At 50.6% G+C, this 16,811-nt stretch overlaps 6 protein-coding genes across 6 annotated transcripts; 5 read left to right on the top strand and 1 right to left on the bottom strand.

The window, feature by feature from the left end:
- Nucleotides 1-53: 53 nt before the first annotated feature.
- AtWU_05734 (deubiquitinase OTU2) lies at nucleotides 54-1,058 on the bottom strand (the record flags this gene model as incomplete). Its single annotated transcript, XM_035500844.1, has 1 exon — nucleotides 54-1,058. The coding sequence occupies one exon, from the start codon at nucleotides 1,056-1,058 to the stop codon at nucleotides 54-56; it is 1,005 nt and encodes a 334-aa protein (XP_035356737.1).
- Nucleotides 1,059-1,754: 696 nt separating this feature from the next.
- AtWU_05733 (short chain dehydrogenase/reductase family) lies at nucleotides 1,755-2,754 on the top strand (the record flags this gene model as incomplete). Its single annotated transcript, XM_035500843.1, has 4 exons — nucleotides 1,755-1,784; nucleotides 1,858-2,092; nucleotides 2,167-2,470; nucleotides 2,535-2,754. The coding sequence occupies 4 exons, from the start codon at nucleotides 1,755-1,757 to the stop codon at nucleotides 2,752-2,754; spliced, it is 789 nt and encodes a 262-aa protein (XP_035356736.1).
- Nucleotides 2,755-3,671: 917 nt separating this feature from the next.
- Nucleotides 3,672-6,396, top strand: AtWU_05732 (putative potassium uptake transporter; the record flags this gene model as incomplete). The annotated part of the gene is made up of 12 exons (XM_035500842.1): nucleotides 3,672-3,708; nucleotides 3,765-3,885; nucleotides 3,964-4,100; nucleotides 4,171-4,360; nucleotides 4,420-4,553; nucleotides 4,608-4,649; nucleotides 4,701-5,033; nucleotides 5,094-5,208; nucleotides 5,256-5,488; nucleotides 5,677-5,969; nucleotides 6,021-6,064; nucleotides 6,120-6,396. The coding sequence occupies 12 exons, from the start codon at nucleotides 3,672-3,674 to the stop codon at nucleotides 6,394-6,396; spliced, it is 1,956 nt and encodes a 651-aa protein (XP_035356735.1).
- Nucleotides 6,397-7,573: 1,177 nt separating this feature from the next.
- Nucleotides 7,574-10,040, top strand: AtWU_05731 (alpha,alpha-trehalase; the record flags this gene model as incomplete). The annotated part of the gene is made up of 5 exons (XM_035500841.1): nucleotides 7,574-7,699; nucleotides 7,772-7,847; nucleotides 7,921-8,042; nucleotides 8,106-9,844; nucleotides 9,914-10,040. 5 exons carry the CDS (start codon nucleotides 7,574-7,576, stop codon nucleotides 10,038-10,040), a joined length of 2,190 nt encoding a protein of 729 aa, XP_035356734.1.
- A 2,285-nt stretch (nucleotides 10,041-12,325) lies between these two features.
- Nucleotides 12,326-14,174, top strand: AtWU_05730 (isocitrate lyase 1; the record flags this gene model as incomplete). The annotated part of the gene is made up of 5 exons (XM_035500840.1): nucleotides 12,326-12,529; nucleotides 12,598-12,753; nucleotides 12,808-13,150; nucleotides 13,205-13,757; nucleotides 13,814-14,174. The coding sequence occupies 5 exons, from the start codon at nucleotides 12,326-12,328 to the stop codon at nucleotides 14,172-14,174; spliced, it is 1,617 nt and encodes a 538-aa protein (XP_035356733.1).
- Nucleotides 14,175-14,979: 805 nt separating this feature from the next.
- On the top strand, nucleotides 14,980-16,800 carry AtWU_05729 (hexadecenal dehydrogenase; the record flags this gene model as incomplete). The annotated part of the gene is made up of 4 exons (XM_035500839.1): nucleotides 14,980-15,125; nucleotides 15,223-15,453; nucleotides 15,576-16,375; nucleotides 16,433-16,800. The coding sequence occupies 4 exons, from the start codon at nucleotides 14,980-14,982 to the stop codon at nucleotides 16,798-16,800; spliced, it is 1,545 nt and encodes a 514-aa protein (XP_035356732.1).
- Between the last annotated feature and the right edge of the window lie 11 nt (nucleotides 16,801-16,811).

Genomic DNA, 16,811 nt, shown 5'->3' with positions numbered 1-16,811 from the left:
TGATTGGTCAATAGCCTAATCTTTGATTGACGTTGTTTGTTTTATACGCTTCTCTATGTATGTTTGGAGAGTGCGTTGTAATGCTCCCCGAGTCCGTATGTGTGTCTGTAGTAAGCCAACCAGATGACCCGCTTGCTTCCCTCTTCGTCGCCTGGCTCTTCGACATCGCCTGGTTCGATCTTTTCGATTCTCCCATCTCCTTGGATGACATTGATCTCGACCCCATATGCCCTGGCGATCGCTTGCAATTCAAGTTGTCCGCCCCATTCGGCCGTCAGTTTGACTTTCCTAGTATATTGGTCCAAAGGCTCCTCCATGAATGGCGCAAAGTCGTCCTGGTGGTCGCTGATGAAGTCTGCCGCCACAGCTCTAACCGCCCGATACCCGTCATGCTTAGGCGAAGCCACGGTATCAATACGAGACTGAGTTGGAGGCTGAAGGATCATCCTCTTCGGGTCAGGTTTCAGACCGATGCCTTGCTCGTCCAATTGGCATGCGATGGCAGAGAACAGACAGTGTCCATCCGGGTTTATGTCAACCTCCTTCAACTGTAAGCGCTTGAACACGCCCTCCATGACCTCTTTCTCATTTCCACGATGATCCGTCTGGTTTGCGGCCTCCTCCGCGGCAATTGCCGATTGCGCTGCTTGTTCCGCGGCACGACGTGCTAAACGGGCCTTCTGACGATTGGGCTTCTTGGGACGAGGACCGGAGGGCTGCGGGGTAGCGGGGGTAGAGCTTTGAGGCGATGATGTCGTTGTCTCCGACGGGGTATCTGCATTTTGCTGATCGGGCGAGTCACCAGCCTCATCAGCGTTTCGGTTCCCTTCGCTGGATTCGTTCAGACTGAGGTCTTCGATGCCATCCACAGGCTGGTCTGATTCGCCGTTTAGTTGCGCGATCTCAGCTTGTTGCCGCTCAGAGAGCTCTCTTTGGAGCCTCTCGCAATCATCGTTAACTCCTTTGCGAGTCTTCTTCGTGGCGGACTTCTTCTTCTGGGTGATTCGAGCCTGGAGATCTTTTTGTTCCTTGCGGTGTTTAGCTTGTAGCTCCTCCATCCTGGGAAACGGGATGTGCTGGTCCAACTGAAACTCTATGAATGACTCTAGAAGAATGTCGAGAATTAAAATGTTGGATGAACGCGAAGGGCAGCTATGCAAAATAAAATCAAGGGTATCTTGGCAGAGTAGGAAGTTCAATGCTGGACATGCACGAGTGGGATGAAGCTCAGCCCCGCCAAAGCCTGTCGTGACTTTTTCTGGATCACCCGATCGGCCCTTCGGTGCTGATGCCTAAGGCATCAGGTCCCTTGGTCGCTCTTCGGGTACATTGAACGACCATCGAAAGGAGATAAGGATACCGGCAATGATGAGAGCTGCCTCAGGTGTCTCTACCAGCTTTATGATTACTGTACTCTGTATTGATCAAACCCGTGCTGGCCATTGCCACTGACATGCTATGCAAGCCACTACTAATCACTCCAGAAGCACTGCAACATTGTTCTTCCGTTCCGCCCTGCCTCGGTATCTTTTGTGACACTGTAGAATGATCCCCGGTTGTTCGGGTATCCCCATTATCCCCGGGCGGACCCCCAGGCGGTAAAGGTAACATCTATAAGGGGTAGATCAGCGTCTCTGTCCAGACCTCACACGTGCGGCTGACTGAGTTTCTTGCAAACGATCATCCATTTATTAAACTAACTTCTTTGATCTTCTCTGGCTTTCAGTACGATATTTACCACACAAACCATCATCATGGACGTTCAAAAGTTGTTCGACGTCAAGGTGCGTACTGCGGAGATGCAGAGTAGAGGCCTCGGCCTATACAGCTGAGCTGAAGATCTAACCATGCGATTAGGGCAAAGTCGTGCTGGTCACTGGTGGCGCCAAAGGAATCGGTCGGATGATCTCAGAAGGCTTCGTAAAGAATGGCGCCACTGTCTATATCTCGTCGCGAGACGCCAAGTCTTGCGATAAAGCTGTAAACGAGCTCAATGCACTTGGCACGGGCAAGGCCTATGCTATCCCTGCCGATTTCTATAAAGAAGAGGAAGTCAAGAGATTGGCCGAAGAGATTGCTAAGCGTGAGAGTAGTAAGTCTAGCCCCTAGAGTGCTGCTCCTTAGGGGAGAGGGAGTGCCAAGTGCTCTAGCTTAACACATTCCCAGAGCTGCATGTTCTTGTCAACAACTCGGGTTCCAACTGGGGTGCCCCGTACGACGAATACCCTTCGTCTGCCTGGACACGAGTTCTCACCCTCAATCTTCATCGTGTGTTCGACCTTACCAAGCTTCTCACCCCTCTACTGGAGAAAGCCGGCTCATCTGGCGACCCGGCTCGCATCATCAACATCGGTAGCGTTGATGGTATAAGGGTTCCGGCTCTGGAAACCTTTGCCTACAGTGCCAGTAAAGCTGGATTACACCATTTGAGTCGTGTTTTGGCACACCACCTTGGTAGACGGAACATCACGTATGTGTAACTCCCATATGATCGCTTATCGACGGCGCTTGGGCTGACCCGACACTACCCGCAGATCAAACTCCTTGGCCTGTGGCCCATTCGAGAGCAAGATGATGGCTGCCACCTTGGAAGCGCATCGAGAGACCATCGAGGCAAGTATTCCTTTGGGTCGTATTGGTACCCCGGAGGATGTTGCAGGTGCGTGCTTGTTCTTGAGCAGCCGCGCCGGCTCGTATGTGAATGGAGCGACTATCACTCTGGACGGCGGTAGCGTAATCGCAGCGAAGCTCTGAACTGTAAGCTGTAAGCAAGATGGAACGGATGTTCGGGGTAATTCATGTATGCGTATGCAATGCAGAGTTGATCTAAGCCTACATACAGAAGGTCCAACCCAACTAATGGATTGTTTCATTTTAAACTTTATGATCCGTGGTAGACCTGGCAGTCCGTGCCCAAGTCATGCAAATTATAATGTTCAAAACTTAGTCCAAGCCACCCATCTTGTCTCCCCTACCATGAAGAAGGCAATACGACTGGAGGCTGAACAACGAGCTTGACATCATCCCATGGTTGGCATATGACAAAGGAGGATGTCATGCTGAGCGGTTAACTCTCATCATTGGGAGGAACATGGCTGAAGGGATTCACTCCCTCAACAAACCTTCCACTAGTATTTGCGAATGGTTGGCGTTTGCCTACCTTGCCTTCTGACAATCTCAATATCATCTCCAGGGATCGTCTACTCCAGTCAGCGCACATCGAAAAAAGCAACCTGGTGTTCTGCATTTTCCACGCCGAAGGTTGCTGCGGCGATCTTCGCTCGCCGTCAGCCACCATTTCTAGTGTGCACTAGAACCGTTGGCTAAGAAAATTCCCTCCTATATCGCAAAGGTGCATCTATACAGCCTCCATCTAAGCTCTGGTGACCGATCGCGTGGGGTCGTGATTTTCTGGAACGGTATTGGTCCGGACAAATCGCTCACTCTATCAGCGCGGGGCTCTATTGGCACAGAATAAAGATCTCACAGCGGGCTCTCCCAAGATCCTAATCCCGGTAAAGAGTCTGAGATTGCTGTAGAATTTGGGTAAACTAATCTTTTCTAGTTTCGTCTCTTCAGTCATTGCGTGTTGGTATTCGTGATTGGCTTGTCCCTTACCGCGCCGGAATCGTTTTGTTCCCGATCTATGAGCATACCTGCCGCGACGCAGTATGTGGAAGCTGCAGGCTAATTTTATCACTCTACATTGTGCGTTGACTATCATTGCAATACTGGTGGCACAAATAGCTCATCTATCTGCACAGATGCATACATTCTTTTTCTGGGTCTTTTGGGATTGGTCGTTCTTTACCCCTACGGCAATCTCCGCGCCATCGATGCATACTTCTTCGGTGTAAGCTCTTCGACCGAGTCAGGGCTTAACACGTTAGTCGATCTTTTCTTTATTCGTGCTACTTACCGTCGACTCATAGGAGCATAGTCTGACGTGGATATTATTTTTAGAGTCGACGTTAAGGACTTGAAGCTCTACCAGCAACTCTTCGTCTACTTTGTTCCAATCGTCTCGAACCTCGGATTTATCAATATTCTGGTGGTGGTTGTCCGCTTGCTATGGTTCGAGAAACGCCTCAAAGAAATCGGTAGGTACTTTCACGAGCTAGTGCTAGGTTGCTCGATGTTTACTCTCGCTGATGCGATAAACTTCAACAGCACCTGGTGTCCTTGATCGAAAGAGTAACCCATCGAACTATGATTCCGCTCGCTATGACCCTGAAGCGCATCCTCGAAGGCAGAGTGAGCCTACTACGTCAGAAAACGTACCAGGCGACTCAACAGAGAAGGATGTCGACGATGGCCAGCGCTTTGTTGGCTCGAAAATTGGTCATGTGGTACCCGATAGGTGAGAACGTGGCCCGATACTTGATGTCGCTATGAATCGCATTTCTAATCGCCATATAGGCCTAGAAGCACTGGAAGAGTACGACCTGAAAACGACAGCTCAGATCCACAGCCAGCTGGTTTATCGCGGAGTATCTCCTTTGCGGACACTACCAAGGCGCTCTACATCCCTTCACCACAAGAGCGTGACAGAGGTACCTTAAATTTCATGGCGCGTTGACGGCCAGGCAATAGCTTATAGGAAATAGGGGTGCCGATAGCAGAAGTCCAACGAGGACCGGGTGAGGACGGTAAGCCTAACTACAAGCTCTGTTGCAATCACTCAGTCTGACACCGGGTAGTCATCGAAGAGGAAGATGAGGACGCCGAAACTGAGCGGAGAAACTCTGAAAATACGGATGACCTGTCTGAGAATGGTAGAAGCGCTACCGGTGGCTTACCATTCGAGCGGGTAGCATCGTCTTTGTTCGTGATCGGGAAACAACCTAGCAGAGCCCGAGAGCCATCTCTGCGGCCGGCCATATCTCTCTCCAAAGACGCAAACCTGCCGGAGCTCTCCGTACAAGCAACACTTGGAAGGAACTCGCAATTCCACAACCTGACTGCTGCAGACCGAGAGCGACTTGGTGGCATCGAGTACCGGAGCCTGAAGCTACTCCTCAAAATTGTGATCGGTGCGTATATACAGCTTCGTTCCCTCTTCTGCGTTCAGCAGGCTCATCTATCATCAAAAGGTTATTTTGTTGGGCTTCATGTGATTGGTGTGGTGTGTCTTGTCCCTTGGATCTTGCATTCGAATCGCAAGTATAGGGACTACCTCGACGAATGCGGTCAAAATGCAGTCTGGTGGTAAGTCCTGGTATATATGAATCTTACAGGCAGTCTAATATTTATAGGGGGATTTATTCGGCTCAGACGATGACTAGCAACCTGGGACTTACACTTACTCCGGATTCCATGATATCATTCAATGATGCCGTGTTCCCTATGCTAATCATGAGTTTTCTCGCTTACGCTGGAAACACTTTATATCCTTGCTGCCTCCGGCTTCTCATCTGGGGCATGTCTAAGTGTATCCCTGAGAGCTCTTCTCTTAAGGAGCCCCTGGAGTTCTTGTTGAAGTACCCTCGTCGGTGCTACTTGCTCCTCTTTCGCAGCAAGCCAACATGGATCCTATTGGGATAATCTTTGTATTGAATTTTGTTGATGTTCTTTTAATCCTGGTCCTTGATCTCGACAACCCTGCGGTAAATGATCTACCTGGGGGACCTCGTGTGGCGGCAGCTATCTTTCAGTCAGCATCTTCACGGCACACAGGGACAGCGTCGTTCAATCTTGCCGACGTGAACCCGGCAGTTCAATTCAGCTTACTCGTCATGATGTACATTTCGGTATTCCCTATCGCTATCAGTGTACGAGCCTCCAACATCTATGAAGAAAAGTCAATCGGGGTATTCTCATCAGAAACCGATATGGACGAAGGTGACGGCAAGAAATACGTCTTAATGCACATGCGAAACCAACTCAGCTTCGATTTGTGGTATATTTTCCTTGGAATCATGTGCATCTGCATTGCAGAGTCGGCGAAAATAATGGACCCCACGAAGCCGGTTTGTGACCCTCCTTGACCGTTGGAAGCATCGTTCTGACCTGGACGACAGGCCTTCTCCGTGTTCGCGATATTTTTCGAAGTCGTCTCAGCCTAGTGAGTATAGCCACGCCATGGTTACTGCGCGTAGTTGTACCTAACGTATGCACAGCGGAAACGTCGGCCTAAGTCTAGGATACCCGACCGCCTCCACCTCCTTCAGCGCTCAGTTCGATATCTTCAGTAAGATAGTCATCTGTGCCATGATGATTCGTGGACGGCACCGTGGACTGCCATATCAGCTCGACCGCGCGATCCTCATCCCCAACAACCGCCTTGTGGAGGATGATAAAGTTGAAACTCGACCAAGTATCTCCCTGCCACGCATCCGCAGTATGGATCCGACGGACAGCAGATACATGAAGATGAAGAAAGCCCATACCAGATAGCAGGAAAACTTTGTCTTTTGGGTTTGGGCGACTCTCTTCAGGCTTTCTTGCTTTGCCAGGGGAGGTGAAAGGTTAATGAGTCTTGGGTGTGTACAGGCTGTCCCACACCGAAGAAGATCTAGAATGTACATAGACTGAAAGATCATCCCACTTTCATTGTTGCTGTGTGCTCCAAACTAGAGATATATCTATCGAGTGCCACGTCAAGAGCTCGACCAACAGATGCCGCGGAGACCCACAGACCTCCTTCATTTTTGCTTTATTGGTTTGGTCCTCGTGACCACTCGTTATCTGGTAGTAATTGCTTTTTTTATTCTGGATTACTCCTTTTTCTTCACATTTTCTCCTTATTCTTTTTTTTTTTTTTGGCCTAAATTGTCCAACAACTTATCTCCAGAGTCCATTCAATGCAGCACAAGTAGGGCGGAGGCAGCCGAGGGAAATACCGAAGGGGGGGAATTATTGAGTGGAGCGGCGACATCATCGGGCCCGTGGCGTCATAGTCTCCAAGGGAACTTCATTCTCTACATCGATGGGATGCTGTTGGGTGCTGCCGCTCAATCCGGGCAAGAAATAACAATTATAATCATAATAGATAATCAAAATTCCCCCTGTTAGCGAAGAGTACAAATTCAACAGTCTGAGACTACTTCTCCTTTTTTTTTTCTTTCTTAAGTTTTCAATCTCAACCAGTATATATTGAGAGTTACACACCGCCGAATTGCACACAAACAAAAACCTTCAAAGGAACCAGCCAAACCGAAGACCGGGTGTTGTGACGTACCCCCCCAAATCGCACGGGAGCTGAACCGCCGCTGGTGGCCAATCCATCTTACACAAAAAAACTCCCTTTGTCGTGTACTTGCATTGTCTCTCAATCCTCTTACTTACCCAATACCCTACTGTTTGTCCTACCATCCTACCCAGCTTTAGCGAGATTGTCTGAGGTACGAAGAGCATAACCTCAGTTTTTTTTCTTGGGTACTGTCTCGAGTCCAAGAAGAGTTACAGCGCCACGAACGGGCCTAGCGTCTTCAATAATTGGTGTCGCAGTGTCACCCCTTAACCCAACCATCCATCCACCCCTGCTCGGATCCCCCGTTTTCGCTCTAGCCTTTCGTTTGTCGGGCCTGTCATCGAACGTCTCTTCTATCTACCATCCCACAATCTCCCGACGATGAGCTCGCCAAGTGCTCAGCATCGACGCAACACGTCTCTCGATCCATTCTCCGATCCCGACGTCTACTATGGCGATGAGGATAACATTGCTCGCATGAGAGACCGTAAGCGGGCATTCTCTTCGGTACGTCCGGATTCTACCGCTCCCCTAAGATAAGCTGAGAAATAGCTGTGCTGACCCCACGCCTGTGAACAGACTCTTAAATCTTTCAATCGGGATGACATTCAAGAATTTCTCGGAGGCCAATTCCCCGCAAGAAGAGCGAGTCATGGTACGTATAAAAGAACGAAAGATCAATTCTCCGAATTATCCAGGGATTGTGGGCTAACCCGCGGGGTATACAGATGAGACGCCGGCCGTTCCCCGCAAATTCCTCATTGACGTTGACACAACGCTCCACAGTCTGTTGGAGCGGGAAGACACAGATCGGAACATGCAGATAACGATAGAAGATGTGGGCCCCAAGGTATGTGTGGTCGGATGTCAAAAAATTACGGCCACTTCGAGTCACTAATGCACTGTCTTGCAGGTATTCTCCGTGGGAACCGCTGCATCTTCGGGATACAACCGATTCGACTTGCGAGGAACATACATGCTTTCCAACCTCCTTCAGGAGCTCACAATCGCCCAGGACTACGGTCGGAAACATATTGTGCTCGATGAAGCCCGTCTCAGTGAGAACCCTGTCGCACGGCTCTCTCGTCTCATCAAGAATTCCTTCTGGAACGCCCTGACACGGCGTATTGATGGACATAACATTGCTGAAGCTGGTCGCGATCCCAAGGATTGGACGGACGACCCACGACCCCGGGTCTACGTCCCTCCGGGAGCCCCGGAGCAGCTTGAGTACTACAAGGGTATTGCGGAAGCGCATCCCGAGCTGCGCCTGGATGTGCAGTTGTTGGACTCGAATATTACTCCGGAGTATACCAGGAGGCTGAATGACAAGCCCGGTCTTCTGGCATTGGCCATGGAGAAGAAGGTTGATGAAGCCACGGGGAAGACCGAGTATAGTGGAGTTCCTTTCGTGGTCCCGGGAGGAAGGTTCAACGAGCTATATAACTGGGACAGCTATATGATGTCTCTGGGTCTGCTGGTCAGCAACAGAGTCGACCTGGCTAAAGGCATGGTGATCAACTTCTGTTTCTGCATCAAGCACTACGGGAAGATTTTGAACGCAAATCGTTCGTACTACCTCATGCGTTCCCAGCCTCCTTTTTTGACCGACATGGCTTTGCGTGTGTATGAACGGATCAAGAACGAGCCCGATGCCATGGAATTCCTTCGCAATGCGACGCTTGCCGCAATCAAGGAGTACTACAGCGTTTGGACGGCTGAGCCGAGATATGATCCGGTTTCTGGTCTTTCCAGATATCGCCCCGAAGGTGAAGGAGTGCCTCCGGAGACGGAGCCGACTCATTTCCTTCATATTCTGACTCCGTATGCCGAGAAGCACGGCATGAGCTTTGAAGAATTTGTTGAGGCCTACAACGAAAAGAGGATCCTGGAGCCAGAGCTCGACGAGTACTTCCTGCACGACAGGGCCGTGCGAGAGTCGGGACATGACACCAGCTACCGTTTGGAGAGAGTCTGCGCCAATCTGGCTACCGTCGATCTGAACTCACTGCTGTACAAGTACGAGGTGGACATTGCCCGCATCATCCGCACCTACTTCAAGGACAAACTCGAGATCCCGCAGGAATTCCGGACAGCGTCGACCCAGGATATCCAATTCGAGTCATCCTCGGTTTGGGACCGTCGCGCACGCAGAAGAAAGATGCGTATGGACACTTACCTCTGGGATGAGGAGAAGGGAATGTATTTCGACTACGATACTGCCAAGCAGGAGCGCACCTCGTACGAGAGTGCCACCACCTATTGGGCGATGTGGGCTGGTCTCGCGACACCCCACCAAGCATCGCAGTTGGTGCAGTCCCTCAAGCGGTTCGAGGCCTACGGAGGCCTGGTCTCGGGAACTGAAGAATCTCGGGGTGCCGTTGGCCTGGATCGGCCTAACCGGCAATGGGATTACCCGTACGGATGGGCACCCCAGCAGATGCTGGCATGGACAGGTTTGATGCGCTATGGCTACCAAGAGGAAGCCGAGCGTCTGGCATACAAGTGGCTGTATATGATCACCAAGGCCTTTGTCGATTTCAACGGCGTGGTGGTCGAGAAGTACGACGTCACCCGGCCTATTGACCCACACCGAGTGGATGCCGAGTACGGCAACCAAGGTGTGGATTTCAAGGGGGCTCCCCGCGAAGGGTAAGCGTTGTTCCCTCCCTGATGAGTAATAACCATGCGAACGCAACACTAACCCGGTCATCTCTCTAGGTTCGGATGGGTCAACGCCAGCTACGTGTATGGACTGGAAATACTCAATGCCCATCAGCGACGCGCCCTGGGCGCCATCACGCCGTACGAAACATACAACAAGGCGGTGGCTGTCCAAGACTATTAAATTGGAACTCGAGGATGACAAAGAAAGGAGAGAGCATGATCGCATTTAGCGCGGCTATTTGTTTTCGCCCGTCGTGGCACTTGTCGACTTTCTGCACAAAAAGGAAAAAGGGTTATGCGGACACAGTTTCTATAGCTTTAGAATCGGTTGGACGAGGGGACATCTTGGCTTTTTGGTTATAGAGGATGCATTGCCTGCTATGATTGAGTTGACTCAATAGTTGATTTATGCTGATGCAAAGAGAGAGAAGGGAGCTTGTTATTATTCCGAGGTGGACATATCCCGAGTAGAAGTGACGAATCTTCTTGAATGTGGCGTTTTTGTCTTTTGGGTTATTGTTCTTTTTGATGTTCATTGTTCGGGTTTGCGTCTCCAGCCACAAAGTCCACGATAAAACGATTAGGTAGTAACGAGAAATAGTATGTAGTAGTTAATGCATTCTTCCGGATTTGGATGACAATGATGGTTTTCCTTTTACCCCGTAAGCAGATGCAGCTAACAACGATCGGAGATCAATCCAGGGTCTGGTCTGAGTCTGAGTCTGAGTCAGAAGTCACGACTGTCAGATGAATGAATGGATGGATGACCTCCCACAGACAAATTCACATGTGAATGAAACACATACATTCTAAACTACCTACAACCCAATATTGCTATTTTCTTTTTCCCCAGACATCCATCCCTCCCAATTTATCCATCCATCCATTCCCCCAAGTTTACACCGTAGATAGTCCTAGTAATTGACACACGACCACGCAGCCCCGAAACCCCCAACTCCCAAACCCAGCCCAGCCCAGCCCAGCTGAAAGCTCCATGCATCAGCCCCCAGAATCTCCGAATACTAACTTACCACCCAACCACTCAGCCCAGTAGATAGCAGTGTACCTTTGTATACGGAGTAGATCTGCACACACACTCATCTTACAATAACAAGTATACTATGTATGTAATTACAACTACTATCCCTGTAGACAAAAAAAACACAAGAGCTACTCATCTCCGAAACACACCCACGCACTCCTCACAACATCCAACTTCCGATGAATAGTACTATTCTCGGCCATCGTCCGAAATCCTCCACATACACCATCACTCTTTCACAAATAACAAGGACTAAAAGTAGTAATAGTAGTAGAATACTCGGAACACCATCTCCTTAACTTCCCGACCTTGCGTGGCCCCTCAGGGCTATGAAGAAGAAGACTATACGGAAGGGACAGACAGCTACTACGTGGATCGGCTATGAGATGGGCATCTGATTGGGTGGCGGGATGCCGAGGCTGATTTTCTTCCCCGTGTTGTATTGATGCCTGAGGGGTATGGATACGGGAGTGGGGAAGTAGAATCATAGATATTGGACCTATGGGGGTGGAGGGTTGGGGGTCGGGAGTGGTATGGTATTGTAAATGGGTAGAGTCGGAGCACATGCTTACTTCAGTTATGCCTGGAGAGTGGACAAACGTCATTTACTTAGGTTGTTACTTTAGGTTGTTTCGTGGGGTAAGTAGCTATGTAGTTTACTATGATATTTGAATTATATGCGATTTAGCTGCTTGTGGGAGAGGGTGTGTTCTGTTAGCTATGTAGTAGGAGTTGCGATGAGAACAATTTAATATTAAGTTAATTCTCGTAAGAAAGAAAATAAAATAGTAAAATGTAGAATTAATTATTGCATACAATTGATTCCAACTACTGCAGAGTGGCGACCTGTTTTCGGCTTGGTCCCTTTAGACCGAGGATCTTCGTCTGGTCTCGATCCTCTCTTCCGAACCAGCCAAACCCACTCACTCACTACTGAGACTGCCTTCCTCCACTAAACTTGGCTTGTGAAACCCTTGGTTCAACCTAATTGTTTTCGACTCACCCCCGGTTTTATTTTGTTGCAAGAAAATCAGATACTCCGGGGGCGGCAAAGCTGACTGTCCCCTTGGCCCTTGGCCCTTCTTTCCTTCTTGTCCCGCTGAACCGAACGTTTACCGACCAACCTTGTGCTGATTGCTGGGTGGCCCAATGACTTGTGACGCATCGAGGGAATTATGGCGCATGCTTTAAGTAGCTGGGTGTTTCCCTTTGGCTTGTGATTCCGGTTTTCTTTTTTGATGATTGACTTTATTTGACTGTATCCTTTTCGTCTCTTTCTCTCTCTCTTCCCTCTACTCTCTCCTCTCTTGTCTTTCTTGTCGGTTGTATGTGAACATTGTTGGATACATTGTATTATATTATATCCATTTGCATCAATCTAGATCTTTGCTTATATTCCCCCCTCGGCTATACCACACATCATCATGGCTTCCTTTGAAGAAGAAGACCGGAAGTATCTGGACGATGTCCAAGCCGTCCAGAAGTGGTGGCAGGACTCCAGATGGAGACACACCAAGCGGCCCTTTACTGCTGAGCAGATTGTGGCCAAGCGTGGTACCCTGAAGATTGAGTATCCTTCCAACGCTATGAGCAAGAAGCTGTGGAAGATCTTGGAGAGCAATTTCGAGGTTCGCATGTCCCCGCTCTGTGGTGATGGTGGTTAGGTCAATCATGAGCTTACCTCTCTCTTCCGCAGAACAAAGTACCTAGCTTCACCTATGGCTGTCTCGAGCCCACAATGCTCACCCAAATGGCCAAATACCTCGACACCGTCTACGTCTCTGGATGGCAGAGCTCTTCCACCGCCTCGTCCACCGATGAACCCTCTCCCGATCTTGCCGACTACCCCATGGTAGGTCTCAGAGGATGTTGGTAATTGTGAGATCACTGCTAAGACTCGAGTTAGAACACCGTCCCCAACAAGGTCAACCAGCTGTTCTTGGCTCAGCTGTTCCATGACCGGAAACAGCGCGAGGAACGCATCACCACCCCCAAGGAGCAGCGTGGCAAGGTGGCAAATGTGGACTACCTGCGCCCCATCATTGCGGATGCTGATACCGGACATGGTGGCTTGACGGCCGTGATGAAGCTGACCAAGCTGTTTGTGGAGCGTGGTGCTGCTGGTATTCACATTGAAGACCAGGCTCCGGGTACCAAGAAGTGCGGCCACATGGCCGGAAAGGTGCTTGTGCCTATCAGCGAACACATCAACCGTCTGGTGGCTATCCGTGCGCAGGCGGATATCATGGGTGAGTAGCATCCTGATTTGCTCAATCCGCATAGCATCAACTGACTTTATCCAGGCACCGACCTGCTTGCCATTGCTCGAACCGACTCCGAAGCTGCCACTCTCATTACCTCCACAATCGATTACCGTGACCACGCCTTCGTCGTGGGATCGACGAACCCTAACCTCCAACCCCTCAACGACCTCATGGTGGCTGCGGAGCAGGCTGGTAAGAACGGAAACGAGCTGCAGGCCATTGAAGACCAGTGGACTGCCCAGGCTGGCCTGAAGCTGTTCAGCGAAGCTGTCATCGACACCATCAACAAGGGCTCCTCTGGTAACAAGAAGGCCCTCATTGATGAGTTCCTGACGAAGGCCAAGGGCAAGAGCAACCGCGAAGCCCGGGCTATCGCCAAGGACATCACTGGAGTCGACATCTACTGGGACTGGGACGCCCCTCGCACCCGGGAGGGCTTCTACCGGTACCAGGGAGGTACCCAGTGTGCGGTGAACCGCGCCATTGCATATGGACCTTTCGCGGATCTCATCTGGATGGAGAGCAAGCTGCCCGACTATGCTCAGGCGAAGGAGTTTGCCGACGGCGTGCACGCCGTGTGGCCCGAGCAGAAGTAAGTGTGGTCCTGATTTGCACTGTGTAGACTTTGACACTAATTTGCCACTTTAGGCTGGCGTACAACCTGTCGCCCTCGTTCAACTGGAAGAAGGCGATGCCGCGCGATGAGCAGGAGACGTACATCAAGCGTCTGGGAGCCCTGGGATACTGCTGGCAGTTCATCACCCTGGCGGGTCTGCACACGACGGCGCTCATCACGGATCAGTTCGCCAAGGCGTACGCGAAGCAGGGAATGCGGGCGTACGGCGAGTTGGTGCAAGAACCGGAGATGGAGCAGGGAGTGGATGTGGTGACTCACCAGAAATGGAGTGGTGCCAACTACGTGGATAATATGTTGAAGATGGTGACGGGCGGCATCAGCAGTACGGCGGCTATGGGCAAGGGTGTCACGGAGGATCAGTTTAAGCACTGATAATGGAGGGGTGAGTTGGTGGCTGACTGCAGATCTGCATATTTGCTTTTTCTTTTCTATACTGTTCATTGTCTCCATTGTTCCCGTGAGCTAGCTTTTGATTTATCATCGTATATACCACAATGTGATAGTTCGTTGACATTAAGTTGATGAGGGTGATGAGCAAGGGGGAAATAAGCTCCTAAGCTATCCGCAAACAGAACCCCTTGCGAGGCAAGTGGGTCGCGTGCATGACTCAACCCGTAGCTGTCATTTGTTAATTAAGGATAAGTTAGTAACATGTGAGCAGTGGCCAACAACGGTTCTCCGTTCGTAAAAAGCAGACCTTGCAAGTGGAAAAGTCCTCGGTTGTGCCGCGGAACAGATGAGGGGGAAAAGGAGGGCATGTGCCCGGAAATGGATGAATGGATGGAGAATGCATGGGGGTTTTTCTGCCCTTAAAAAAATGAACGGCTCGGCGAATTTGCTGATCACCAATCCACCCGGTCCTCGGTCGGCGGAATGCTGGGCTGCTGCTCATTATATTATCTGGCCTGACGAACATCCTCACCTCCAGTTGTTCCTTCGTATTCCATTACTCATTACTCATAGGAGTAGATAAGGGCACTCGTGTTTCTGAAGAATCAGGGGCTTGTCAGAAACAAGAGCTCCGCATTCGGATTCCTTCTTAATCTACTAGTCTTCTCGGCTGAACTTCCGCCTTTTTTTTGATCCTTCGTTCCTCTCCTCCTGTTCCCATTATTCCCTCCCTCCTGTCATCTTCACCCCTTCCCCTCTCTCTCTCCACCACCTTAATTTATTCGCCATGGGTGCCATTGAAATCCCTCCCTTGGAGTATACTCCTGTTGACGAGGTCGCTGAACGCGTCTCTCGCTGCCGCAAGACCTTCCACGAGCATACCACTCGCGATGTGGAGTACCGGCTGGTCCAGCTCCGGAAGCTTTACTGGGCGTGAGTTGCTGTCCCAAAGTACCTTATTTTGCCTACCTTTCGGGTAGCTCCCCGCATGGCTTTAATATGTAGCTAATTAATCTACTGCACGCAATAGCATCAAGGATCGTGTCGACGAGATCCATGAGGCTTTGCGTCTCGATCTGAACCGGCCTCTCTTTGAGGCCGTCATGGCTGAGAGTACCTGGCTGCTCAATGACATTGTCTTCGTTTGCCGCAATCTCCCCAAATGGGTCAAGGATGAGAAGGCCGAAGATATCGACCTCACCTATAAGTTTACCAGTCCCAAGATCCGCAAGGATCCTTTGGGTTGCGTCTTGGTTATTGGGTATGTTTTCCTTTTTGTTTTTGATTTCTGTGGGATTTTCACCAAAAATTTCTCCCCTCCCCCCCCTATTTTGTTTTGGTTGGGGTTTGAGACAAGGCTAACGGCGACCGTTATGGGGTCAGTGCTTTCAATTACCCTTTCCAGTTGACGCTGGGTCCAGTTATTGGCGCTATCGCAGCGGGTAACACCGTTGTCATCAAGCCTAGTGAAAAGTCCTCCAACTGTGCGGTGGTCATCCAGCAGATTATCGAGGCTGCTCTTGACCCCTCCGCCTACACCATCGTTCAGGGTGCTATCCCCGAGACTCAGGCCTTGTTGGCCGAACGCTGGGACAAGATCTTCTTCACCGGCAGTGCTAATGTCGGTCGCATCATCGCTAAGGCAGCGGCTCCTAACCTCACCCCCATTGTTCTGGAGCTGGGTGGCATTAACCCCGCCATCATCTCCAAGAATGCCGACCCCCGACTGGTCGCGCGCAGACTATTCTGGCCCAAGCTGATGAATGCTGGTCAACTCTGCACGTCGCAGAACTACCTGCTGGTCGAGAGGCCGCTTGTCGATGCTGTCGTGGAGGAGTTCAAGAAGGTCTACAAGGAGTTCTACCCCCAGGGTGCCAAGGGCTCTGCGGACTTCTCCCATATCATTGACGATGCTTCTTTCCACCGTATCAAGGGCATGATCGACAACACCAAGGGCAAGATTGTCATGGGTGGCAGCATGGACGAAAAGGAGCGCTTCATTGAACCTACCGTTGTTGTGGTCGACTCGCCTGAAGACTCCATGATCACACAAGAGAGCTTTGGTCCTCTCATTCCTATCCTGCCTGTTGACAGCGTCGAGCAGGCTGTCCAGATCGCCAACGGCGTCCAGTCCACGCCTCTGGGCCTCTACCCGTTCGGTTCCAAGGCGGAAGTTGAGAAGAGTATGTTTCTGGAGCTGTATAATTTACCGTACAACTTAAGATACTAACGTGCTGCAGTCCTGTCACAGACCCGCTCCGGCGGTGTTGCCGTCAACGACGCCGCCCTGCACATCCCCACCCTCCCCTTCGGTGGTGTTGGCGAGAGCGGTCAGGGTGCTTACCGGGGTAAGGCCAGTTTCGATGTCTTTGTGCACCGTCGCACAATCACCACTAGCCCTAGCTGGATCGAAAGATTCCTCGCCATCCGCTACCCGCCCTACAACGGCAAGGAGGAGCTTTTCAAGAAGGCTGCTACTTTGATTCCCGACTTTGACCGCGACTGCAAGAAGGTCCAGCTGAGCTGGCTCAGATACTTTTTGACTCTTGGTGGTGGCAGTGCCAAGTCTGGTGCTACTCGTGCCACTGTTGTTGCTGCTGGTGAGTGATTCTTTTACTA

The sequence above is a fragment of the Aspergillus tubingensis genome (assembly GCF_013340325.1).
Source record: "Aspergillus tubingensis WU-2223L DNA, scaffold_7, whole genome shotgun sequence".
In the NCBI taxonomy this organism is placed as follows: Eukaryota; Fungi; Ascomycota; class Eurotiomycetes; order Eurotiales; family Aspergillaceae; genus Aspergillus; species Aspergillus tubingensis.
Note: the sequence above shows the minus strand (reverse complement) of the source record. Positions and strands in the feature narration are given on the sequence as shown.